The sequence below is a fragment of the Schistocerca nitens genome, chromosome 2 (assembly GCF_023898315.1).
Source record: "Schistocerca nitens isolate TAMUIC-IGC-003100 chromosome 2, iqSchNite1.1, whole genome shotgun sequence".
Classification (NCBI taxonomy): domain Eukaryota; kingdom Metazoa; phylum Arthropoda; class Insecta; order Orthoptera; family Acrididae; genus Schistocerca; species Schistocerca nitens.
The window spans coordinates 891047126-891059272 of record NC_064615.1 but is presented as its reverse complement, the minus strand read 5'-3'; the positions used below and the strand labels follow the sequence as shown (position 1 = coordinate 891059272).

General features: G+C 39.6%; 1 protein-coding gene across 2 annotated transcripts in view; it reads left to right on the top strand.

Moving 5' to 3' along the window:
* LOC126237203 (NFX1-type zinc finger-containing protein 1-like) overlaps nucleotides 1-12147 on the top strand; it is a 291063-nt gene that overhangs the window by 108399 nt on the left and 170517 nt on the right. For both annotated transcript variants that reach the window (XM_049947084.1, XM_049947083.1), the window contains 2 exons: nucleotides 73-156; nucleotides 436-707. In XM_049947084.1, coding sequence (XP_049803041.1) covers nucleotides 73-156; nucleotides 436-707 — 356 coding nt within the window. The remainder of the gene's footprint in view (nucleotides 1-72; nucleotides 157-435; nucleotides 708-12147) is intronic.

Below are 12147 nucleotides of genomic sequence, written 5' to 3'. Positions count from 1 at the left end.
TATATTAAAAATTGCTGATAAAGAGCAACTTAATAAATTGTTTATTGAAATTTTCCTCTCATTTCTTTGCAGTAATAGTTGAAGAAGCAGCTGAAGTACTAGAGTCACATGTTGTTGTTTCTTTAACAAAAGCTTGTGAACATCTCATTCTCATAGGTAAGCATGATGAGGAAGAGATAGAAACTGCTGAATGCTTTGATATTTCTAGTGGTTCAGATAGAGACATTTTAGCAGAATGTCTTTTTGTTTTAAGTAACATAGCATATGATTATTCAGTGTGGATTTCATTGAGTTATATCAGTAATGAGAGTTTAGTCTGTCTTACTACTAAATTCTTTAGATTTGATGCACAGCTTATTAAAAATAACGTTTGTATCTAATTGTTTACTACATTGGCAAACTTCAGTGCATATGAACAAAACTATTATTTTTCAGGTGATCACAAACAGCTGCGGCCATCAACTGCAGTCTTTGAGCTAGCAAAAAAATATAATTTTGATATTTCTTTATTTGAACGTATGCTCCAGAATGGAATGCAATATGACTGTTTGGAAGTTCAGCATAGGATGAGGCCAGAAATAGCAAATCTCATCACTCCCACAATTTATCCAACATTAAAAAGTGCACCATCTGTTTACCAGTATGAGAAGGTGAAAGGTGTCACAAAGAACTTGTTTTTCATCAACCATGGATTTCATGAAGAAGAGGTATGTGGTACAGCTTCGATGCATTACACAAATTCTATTCTGGCATTAAATCTGATTATTAAAGTAGAAAACGGAAACTAAAAATTACACATGAAATACACTCCTGGAAATTGAAATAAGAACACCGTGAATTCATTGTCCCAGGAAGGGGAAACTTTATTGACACATTCCTGGGGTCAGATACATCACATGATCACACTGACAGAACCACAGGCACATAGACACAGGCAACAGAGCATGCACAATGTCGGCACTAGTACAGTGTATATCCACCTTTCACAGCAATGCAGGCTGCTATTCTCCCATGGAGACGATCATAGAGATGCTGGATGTAGTCCTGTGGAACGGCTTGCCATGCCATTTCCACCTGGCGCCTCAGTTGGACCAGCGTTCGTGCTGGACGTGCAGACCGCGTGAGACGACGCTTCATCCAGTCCCAAACATGCTCAATGGGGGACAGATCCGGAGATCTTGCTGGCCAGGGTAGTTGACTTACACCTTCTAGAGCACGTTGGGTGGCACGGGATACATGCGGACGTGCCTTGTCCTGTTGGAACAGCAAGTTCCCTTGCCGGTCTAGAAATGGTAGAACGATGGGTTCGATGACGGTTTGGATGTACCGTGCACTATTCAGTGTCCCCTCGACGATCACCAGTGGTGTACGGCCAGTGTAGGAGATCGCTCCCCACACCATGATGCCGGGTGTTGGCCCTGTGTGCCTCTGTCGTATGCAGTCCTGATTGTGGTGCTCACCTGCACGGCGCCAAACACGCATACGACCATCATTGGCACCAAGGCAGAAGCGACTCTCATCGCTGAAGACGACACGTCTCCATTCGTCCCTCCATTCACGCCTGTCGCGACACCACTGGAGGCGGGCTGCACGATGTTGGGGCGTGAGCGGAAGACGGCCTAACGGTGTGCGGGACCGTAGCCCAGCTTCATGGAGACGGTTGCGAATGGTCCTCGCCGATACCCCAGGAGCAACAGTGTCCCTAATTTGCTGGGAAGTGGCCGTGCGGTCCCCTACGGCACTGCGTAGGATCCTACGGTCTTGGCGTGCATCCGTGCGTCGCTGCGGTCCGGTCCCAGGTCGACGGGCACGTGCACCTTCCGCCGACCACTGGCGACAACATCGATGTACTGTGGAGACCTCACGCCCCACGTGTTGAGCAATTCGGCGGTACGTCCACCCGGCCTCCCGAATGCCCACTATACGCCCTCGCTCAAAGTCCGTCAACTGCACATACGGTTCACGTCCACGCTGTCGCAGCATGCTACCAGTGTTAAAGACTGCGATGGAGCTCCGTATGCCACGGCAAACTGGCGACACTGACGGCGGCGGTGCACAAATGCTGCGCAGCTAGCGCCATTCGACGGCCAACACCGCGGTTCCTGGTGTGTCCGCTGTGCCGTGCGTGTGATCATTGCTTGTACAGCCCTCTCGCAGTGTCCGGAGCAAGTATGGTGGGTCTGACACACCGGTGTCAATGTGTTCTTTTTTCCATTTCCAGGAGTGTATATATGAAGGAAGACGGAAGATTTTCTTTGTTCTTTACATGAAATTTACATCTACTTGTACAGCAAACCACTATGGATGGCATGGCAGAAAGTACTTCCTCTCCTACCACATATTAGGATGTTTTCTCGTAAAACTTTTATATGAGATGTGGAATTAATGAATGCTTAAATCTGTGGTAATTAGTCTAATATTGTCTTCACAGTCCCTCTGGAGCAGTATGAAGGGGCTGTAGTATATTCCTAGTTTACACACTTCATACTGGTTTCAGAAACTTTGAAAGTATGATATTGCAGCATAAGTTATGTTTGCTGGTTCAGGTTTTTATGCATTTCGGTGACAACAGTCCTTTGGGTATCTGTTGCATATATACTGTTAGGACTATTTGGTAAGGGGCCTATGCACTCACGTGAGTATTTTCTAAGCAGTATCTTTTGTAAGTTCACTGCATTTTTCCATTAGCCTACAAATGAACTGAAGTCTGTTGCCTGCTTTATCTATCACTGAGACTGTAAAACATTCATTTTATATCCTGACAAATTGTTAACGCCCAGGTACATGCATGAGTTGACTGATTTTAGTTGTCACTCATTGATATTTGAGTTGGAAAAAATACTAAATGCTTACATTTTTTGAAGTGCACAGTTTTTTGCACATTTGCACCTTGACATGGTAGGACCACTTCCTCCATTAAATGGACAGTGATAAATGATCAGTCATTTTACATGCTGTCCAGAGGCAACACCAGTGATCAATGTCACCGTGGATACTTTAGCCTCTACATTCGCATTAGGTTGGCTAACTGGTTTGGCTGCCCACTACACAGAACCACTGATTGCAGCTGTCAATTTGCATCCAATTTATTTTCCCAGCTGGCAAATTTATGCAGGTATGGACATCACAAGACTACCAGGTACCAACCTGCCAGTGATGGAATGATTGAAAGATGGCAGTGTTCCCTGAAAGTGATGCTAATGTACTATGGTACGTCCTGGACTTCTGCCCTTCTTCCTGGAAATATGAACAACATATAAGGACGACTTGGACTCCTCAGCTGCAGAACTTGTTTATAGTGAACCATTGCATCTTCCCAGAGGCTTTGTTGAGGACAGCTCACTCCAGTCAGCAACACTAGATCAACTGGAATGGACCACATAGCTTTAGTATGACCTTCCACAGCCTCCAGACGGGGTACACTGACCACTTACATGCCTCATGACTTAGAAAGCTGCTCACACCTTGTAGTGTTTCGAGAATTTCCGTGAAAATTCTAGAATCTTTCGGCCTTCCACCGTCTCGAACACACGATATTTTATATGTGAGTGGGAGAAAGGAACCCTATCTATTGTGCTTCACCTGTCTGTGTTTGCAGGTTTGAAGTTTGTCGTATGAAGACGGTAGACACAGCGGTCGAATGGCACCGACAAGTACTTGTCGGTCGCGCCATGGAAGTCATAACGAAAGCGCACGGCCGAACCAAGGAACTTCTGTGGTATTCTGTGCTGTTTTTTAACTATAACTATTGTTAGTGACGAAAGAACAATTGTCTGTAGTTTTCCTTTTTAAATAATGGCCTAATCTCTGCATATTTTAGGACATCTGGGAACAGGGTGTATACGCCCCTGGAGACCTGGGAAAAACCCAGGAATTTTTTCTTCCGGGAAAACCTGGGAATTCTTTAGAATTCTGGGAATTTTTCATTGTTTTTGTTTTCAGTTCATTTTTTTAAATTTTGACTGGTAAGAACCGATACTCTAACAAAGGATATTACTGTATCCTGCTACTGCAGAATAATACTTCAACAATAAAACATAAATGACAGAAAACACAGAAAAGAACTTAAATTGCAAAGGAAATGCGCCATATACAACAACGACACAAAGTGTTCATATAAGCCTCTGCCAACAGCAAAATGTGTCAAAAGTCTTTAGGAAGACTACACAATGCTTCATAACAACAAATTGCCTCCAATGAGCGTGAAGTCACAGCTGTTTACATTAGATTCGTTTTAGAGTTACGAGCGGGTTTGTGTGCACGCGCAGTTGAGTCGCGTTTGAGTGGGAGATTCTCCCGTTTCTGGCTACAGGAATGTGGCTGTTGGCTGTGCAAGCAGTTGCAGCAAGCAGCTAGATGCTACCGGGAAAAGGGGGCGCCAAATTCATATTCTTGAGGAAAAGAACTTGTTTCACAAAGCGCCTAACATCCAGCGCATGTTTATCTATCGATTATTCATATGATTTTGTTACACTTCCCTGTTGGTTTTCGAACCTTTTTGAACACATTTTTTCAAGTTGATTTCTGAATGAATCATAAGTTGATTTTTGAATGCATGATGTCTCTGTCAGGAGAATCCTCGTTGCATCTAGAAATAATCTTTCCGCAGACAAAAGGGGATGGGGCTATACGAGCTGAGTGAAGTAAAGCCGAACGGATGAATGCCAATTGCTGTCCGATTATGCGGTTGATTAGGTTTGCGAATGATCAGCGTTGTTATAATTACTAGCAAAATCTATAGATTCAGACTACCAGAATGGAAATAAACGACGGACAGGAATAACAGGTGAGAAAGATTACGTATTATCTTCTCGTTGTACAGTCCCCGGCTAGCAGCCGCTGAAGTTGTATTTTGGAAGTAACGCGGAAAATGTGTTGTACGAACACGTAACAGCGCTTAACTGGATAATAATCGCAGGATAACTAAACATGTGATTCTGGCAGGGTTAGTGAAGTTAATCGGCAAACAAATTTTGACAATGGCAGGAATAGCTACGGAATTTGTGACGACAAGATTGTTTGTTAGAACGAGGAAGGAGAAGAAACTGGGACATCACACAAATTATGGAAGAATAAGACTATTCCAAATTATATAAAAATTTCGTAATACTACTTTTCAATCTCGTGCTTGAGAAACTGATGCATATGGATGAAATGTGAAACTATTTCCTAACATAAATCTTTTTGCTTGTAGTAGGTATAACAGGCATTTGTTATTGGTACTTCATGAATTATATTCTGTCTTGTTGTAAAAATGGCCATTTGTGCCAAAACAGTCTCGTTTATTTGGTGTGTGTTACAAAATTGCTGCAATATTAGAAAGGCCTATTTTGTTTTATCTAGCAGACAGTGACAAAATAGACGTAATCAAATTGAGAAACCACACCAGTCTTGGGTATTATTTGTATTAACAGCTTTTTTATTATTAGGTAACGGCATTTCGATTTTTCATGAAGCAAAACGTTTGACGAACTTTGATGAGGTAATAGATTCTTTCACAGAAAGGAAAGCACGCCATGTAAAGCTGTAGCAAGATTAGAGAGAGGAAAGATGCTAGGAGCTAAGGATTGAAGAAATGTGTAATTTCTTACTTATTTCTGGTCTTTATATCACACAAAACAGCAAGTTATTAGCTAATAGGCAATAAAGAGTGCAAATTTTCTAGGAGTTCTTGTTCTCCCGATTACAAATAATCCCATCCGCTATTAATTCCGAGATTTTTTTAAAGAGGGGCAAGCTGTCAAACCGGCCGACTGGGAGCAGGAGAGGCACCACAAGACATTTCAATTTCCACTGTCCTGAATATAGTTTGATGGCATCCATTACAAAATATACATTTTTCAGTTCTTCAGAGCGAAATACAGTGACGTGCAATAGAATAATGCTGTATGAAGAGGCGTGGCACTGCACTTTGGCACACTTAAGACCAAGTAACATGTCTTACATTTCCTTGAACACATATGTTTTATGTTTCAGACTTTTCAGAAAGATGTGCGCTAGAAGGTGCACATATTTTTGAAAATTTTATTTTTTTTAGTATTGACCCAGTTCGCAAATATCGTAGATCCAGGGCTGGTGCGCAGATTAGTCTAGAGTTATAGTGGGTAGTCTCCACGTGACCAAAAGCTTAATATGAGGTTGGGGTCTACTTCATTGGTAATCTGGACATACAAATGTGCACTTAGGTATGCACTTTAAATGTGCACATTTTAGTATGGTTCACGAAATTCTGATGCTCTTGGACTATCCTCTGATGTCTTGTTTCTTTTATGACATAACGTATGATCTTTTAATATTTTACACGTGTGTACATACAGGCTTCCTACGTCATGATAGCTGCGCAAGTGCGGTGTCGCCTGTTACATGTGCTCTCTGGCAACTGCTGAAACGAACCTATGTGTAACAAGTCGCGGGAAAATATTGCGAATGGTGGTTTGAAAAGCATTACTTTCAAAGTAAATATTCTTTTACGTAAGTTGAACTATGTGCGAGAATGTACCACGAATTTATTAAATGACAGAGCGTTTGACACTCACTTCAAAATCAAATGTTTGATGACGAGCCATTTAGAAGAATTTCGAACCCTGAAGATCAGACATTTATCTCATTATTAAAAATTTTACTGGCACATTTGTGTGATATATCTTAAGTGTAACACGCGCAGAAAAGATCAACATTATATGCGGAAGCTTAGCTCCTTTTGCAGCTTATTAACCTTAGAGACCAATATTATATGTGAAAGCTTTGCTTTCATTGTAACAACACTATGTATTTTAATTTAAACTATTAACTTTCCCTGTTTGTGTGCTCGTGCTACTTAACAGTGAGATTGCTGTTGGCTGACTATCGCTATATTGATTTCAATGATTCGGAAAGAAACATGCAGTGTTTGGTGGAATTCGAATGTATACTTTTGTAATACGAAATACACAGCGTACATGTTGCTGCACATCAAAGATATTTTCAAAACGTGTCTTTTTCCCTGAGTTTCGTTTTCTGAAGTGCTGGGAAATTCTACACCCATGTATAAAACCATAACCATTCAAAGGATTGTTAAGGGAAAATATACTGTCACTTAACATGGAAAATGCGTGTTTTCACCCAGGAGAAAGTGTATTTTTAACTGGGAAATTGTTTTCCTTGTCCGCGTATACATCTTGGGGAAAGGCCCATGTTCAAAGAACTGGTTTAGGTTTACAATAATAGTCAGTGGGTATGAAATAATATGGCCTACTGCCTTGATTATATAATGGTAAGACAGAGATTTAGGAACCAGGTTTTAAATTGTAAGACATTTCCAGGGGCAGATGTGGATTCTGACCACAATCTATTGGTTATGAACTGCAGATTGAAACTGAAGAAACTGCAAAAAGGTGGGAATTTAAGGAGATGGGACGTGGATAAACTGAAAGGACCAGAGGTTGTAGAGAATTTGAGGGAGAGCATAAGGGAACAATTGACAGGAATGGGGGAAAGAAATACAGTAGAAGAAGAATGGATAGCTCTGAGGGATGAAGTAGTGAAGGCAGCAGACGATCAAGTAGGTAAAGATGAGGGCTAATAGAAATCCTTGGGTAACAGAAGAAATATTGAATTTAATTGATGAAAGGAGAAAATATAAAAATGCAGTAAATGAAGCAGGCAAAAAGGAATACAAATGTCTCAAAAATGCGATCGACAGGAAGTACAAAATGGCTAAGCAGGGATGGCTAGAGGACAAATGTAAGGATGTAGAGGCTTGTCTCACTAGGGGTAAGATAGATACTGCCTACAGGAAAATTAAAGAGACCTTTGGAGAGAAGAGAACCACTTGTATGAATATCAAGAGCTCAGATGGCAACCCAGTTCTAAGCAAAGAAGGGAAGGCAGAAAGGTGGAAGGAGTATATAGAGGGTTTATACAAGGGCGATGTACTTGAGGACAATATTATTGAAATGGAAGAGGATGTAGATGAAGACGAAATGGGAGATACGATACTGCGTGAAGAGTTTGACAGAGCACTGAAAGACCTGAGTCGAAACAAGGCCCCAGGAGTAGACAACATTCCATGGCCTTGGGAGAGCCAGTCATGACAAAACTCTACCATCTGGTGAGCAAGATGTATGAGACAGGCGAAATACCCTCAGACTTCAAGAAGAATATAATAATTCCAATCCCAAACAAAGCAGGTGTTGACAGATGTGAAAATTACCGAACTATCAGTTTAATAAGTCACAGCTGCAAAATACTAACGCGAATTCTTTACAGACGAATGGAAAAACTGGTAGAAGCGGACCTCGGGGAAGATCCGTAGAAATGTTGGAACACGGGAGGCAATACTGGCCTTACGACTTATCTTAGAAGAAAGATTAAGAAAAGGCAAACCTACGTTTCTAGCATTTGTAGACTTAGAGAAAGCTTTTGACAATGTTAACTGGAATACTCTCTTTCAAATTCTGAAGGTGGCAGGGGTAAAATACAGGGAGCGAAAGGCTATTTACAATTTGCACAGAAACCAGATGGCAGTTATAAGAGTCGAGGGGCATGAAAGGGAAGCAGTGGTTGGGAAAGGAGTGAGACAGGGTTGTAGCCTGTCCCCGATGTTATTCAATCTGTATATTGAGCAAGCAGTAAAGGAAACAAAAGAAAAATTCGGAGTAGGTATTAAAACTCATGGAGAAGAAGTAAAAACTTTGAGGTTCGCTGATGACATTGTAAATCTGTCGGAGACAGCAAAGGACTTGGAAGAGCAGTTGAACGGAATGAACAGTGTCTTGAAAGGAGGATATAAGATGAACATCAACAAAAGCAAGACGAGGATAATGGAATGTAGTCAAATTAAATCAGGTGATGCTGAGGGAATTAGATTAGGAAATGAGACACTTAAAGTAGTATAGTAGTGGAATGTAGTCAAATTAAATTGGGTGATGCTGAGGGAATTAGATTAGGAAATGAGACACTTAAAGTAGTAAAGGAGTTTTGCTATTTAGGGAGTAAAATAACTGATGATGGTCGAAGTAGAGAGGATATAAAATGTAGACTGGCAATGTCAAGGAAATCGTTTCTGAAGAAGAGAAATTTGTTAACATCGAGTATAGATTTAAGTGTCAGGAAGTCATTTCTGAAAGTATTTGTATGGAGTGTAGCCATGTATGGAAGTGAAACATGGACGATAACTAGTTTGGACAAGAAGAGAATAGAAGCTTTCGAAATGTGGTGCTACAGAAGAATGCTGAAGATAAGGTGGGTAGATCACGTAACTAATGAAGAGGTATTGAATAGGATTGCGGAGAAGAGAAGTTTGTGGCACAACTTGACTAGAAGAAGGGATCGGTTGGTAGGACATGTTTTGAGGCAACAAGGGATCACAAATTTAGCATTGGAGGGCAGCGTGGAGGGTAAAAATCGTAGAGGGAGACCAAGAGTTGAATACACTAAGCAGATTCAGAAGGATGTAGGTTGCAGTATGTACTGGGAGATGAAGAAGCTTGCACAGGATAGAGTAGTATGGAGAGCTGCATCAAACCAGTCTCAGGACTGAAGACCACAACAACAACAACAGCAACTACTGCCTTGATTACCATGGAAGGTATTCCATCCCATCCAGCTGAATTTTTGTTTTTTAATGATAATATTGTGTCTTCCACATCTTTCTGAGTGATTTTTCTGAATTTTTTAAAACAAATATTTTATATCTCATCTCTGTGCCTGAAAATTATATTGTCCTGGTGGACTGTCATTTCTATGTCAGATTTTGCTATATTGACAAAGAAATCATTGAAGCAGTTTGACTTTTGAACCTGATTTACAATATCACCCTGAAACGTAATTTGAGAAATGTCTTGACTTTTTAACATTGACTCCCAACTCCGATTTCACAACAGACCAAATTGCCTTTGTTTTATTTATTTATTTGTTTGCTTATGAATATACTTTTTGCCATTTATTTATTTATTTTTTCCCTGCCAATATCACTTTCTTAAATATAGTCTTATAGCGCTTAACATAAGTTACAAAATTAAGGTTTCTATTTACTTTGAGCTGATTGTGCAGCTGTCTTTTTCTGGCACTTGACATTTTTATGCCTGGTGTAATCCAATTTCGTTTGTTCCTGACTCTCTTTTGATAAGATTTTGAGGGAAATGTTTCATTGAATAGACCCAAAAAACAATTTAGAAATTTATCAAAATTTTTGTTGCTTGAATCACAGTGGTCTAAAGGGCAGCTTATAACACTTAACTTATCACAAAACAACTCTAAATTTTCTTTGCTAAAATTCCTTCTTATATAAGATTCAGATTTTAGTTTCTCTGATTTGCGGAGCTCTATAAATAAAGCTGAGTGATCAGATATCTGTAGATCTAGGCAAAACTTCCTTGTCTCATCAAACCGATAATTTGTAATAATATTATCTATGCAGGTTGCTGAGTGGAAGTTTTCTCTAGTGCACATAGTAAAGTTTAACTTGAAACCAGATTTTTTGATTAAATCGCAAAATTTTTCAATGTCACTGCTTTCAGTTAATGTATTTCTGTTGAAGTCTCCTGCAATCACAATCTTTTTCTTGCTTTCTTTTTTAAGTTTATCTAAGAGATATTGAAATTTTCCTAAGAACAATTTAGTAGGAGAACTCCCAGGGAATTCTGTAAATTGATATTATCACATATTTAAATCACACAGCTCTACACAACAGCATTCAAAAATATATTCTTCATTTAGATAACTAAAATCTTCTTACACTTCAAAGTTTTTTCTACAAAAGCTGCTGACAATTTTGAAATTACTGATTTTATTTAGTACGTCTAGGCATTCTTTTGTGAGCTAGTGTTTGTTTAAGCAGACTATCTTTATGTTTGCTAGTTCAGGAGGTATAACTTGCAGTTCATCAATTTTAGAGTAACCTATATTTGGACATTTTTCTGCTAAACCGCTTATATTTAGGTGCATCAAGGTAGAATCTTTGAGTTTGTTTATCCTTTGTAGAGCCTCACTTGTTCCATTACATTTACAGTTTCCATTTTGGATCGCCACTTTTTTTTTTCTCACCCCTTTCCGAAGTTTTCAGTTTCCTTTGCTTTTGATGATTCTGTGGATGTCTACGATCATTTTGCTGAAAGTCATTGAACCTAACCTATTCAAGTGTAGCCCATCCTTTCCCAGACACATACCACTTACAAATGTATTTGAGTCTACAAGAATTGCACCCAGCTTGTCGCACTGTTCCCTGATTCTACTGTTCATCTTATTTATGTATGTATCACTTACTGACCTTGTGTGTAAAATTGTGCTAATGACAGTTTTTGAATTTGCAAACACACTTTTTGCCGAGCAGATCAAATTCTGTGTTTCACTGATTTGTTCTTCCTCATTGCTGTTCCAGATGGAATTTGTTCCGACATGAATGAAAACACCTTCGTATTTGTCCTGTTTTTCATTTCCACTTTGTTTCACTTCATTTCGAATTTAGAATATTTTGTAAGTGTCTGCTGATCTGATGCGATTGGATTCCGGAATGAACATAGATTTCACAGCCTGGAGCTGTAACATTTTTCAGTATGGAGTCGCCAACAGCAAGAAAGTCCCTTTTTTCAATCGGTTTTTCTGCGGCACTTCCTCCATGTTTGTCCTTTTTGTAGGACACTGTTTCCTATTTATTTATGTTTACAAAACGTCCAGTGGGTGGGTTTTTTATCACATTTCACACACCATGTATATTTTGAAGGTTTTGTTTCATACTTGGCTGGTGTTTTTCAGATTTCGCTTGTTTCTGTTTGATGGGTATCACACACACAGAAATGTTTTTCTTGAGTTAATCTATCATTTTCTTTCTTTGTAGTCAGTAATTCAGTTTTCATTGCTTCAATGTCCTTGTGTAGCTGCTTTATAATTTCATTTTTGGTATCTTCTTTTATTTCCGTTTCACAAGTGCAGGCCTGTTTTTCCCATATTAATCTATCTTTTTCTTTTTTTATAGTCACCATTTTGATATTTAATGCCTCAATGTCCTTTAGCAGCAACTTTATAATTTCGTTTTTTGAGTCCACTGTACTTACAAGATCAGCTGTTTCAACTCGTAAACAAATGTAGCATGTCCATGGAATATCATCACTGATGAATTTTAGGTTCACTTTCGTGCACTTTCCTTGCAACCAGTAGCTGCACTTGACA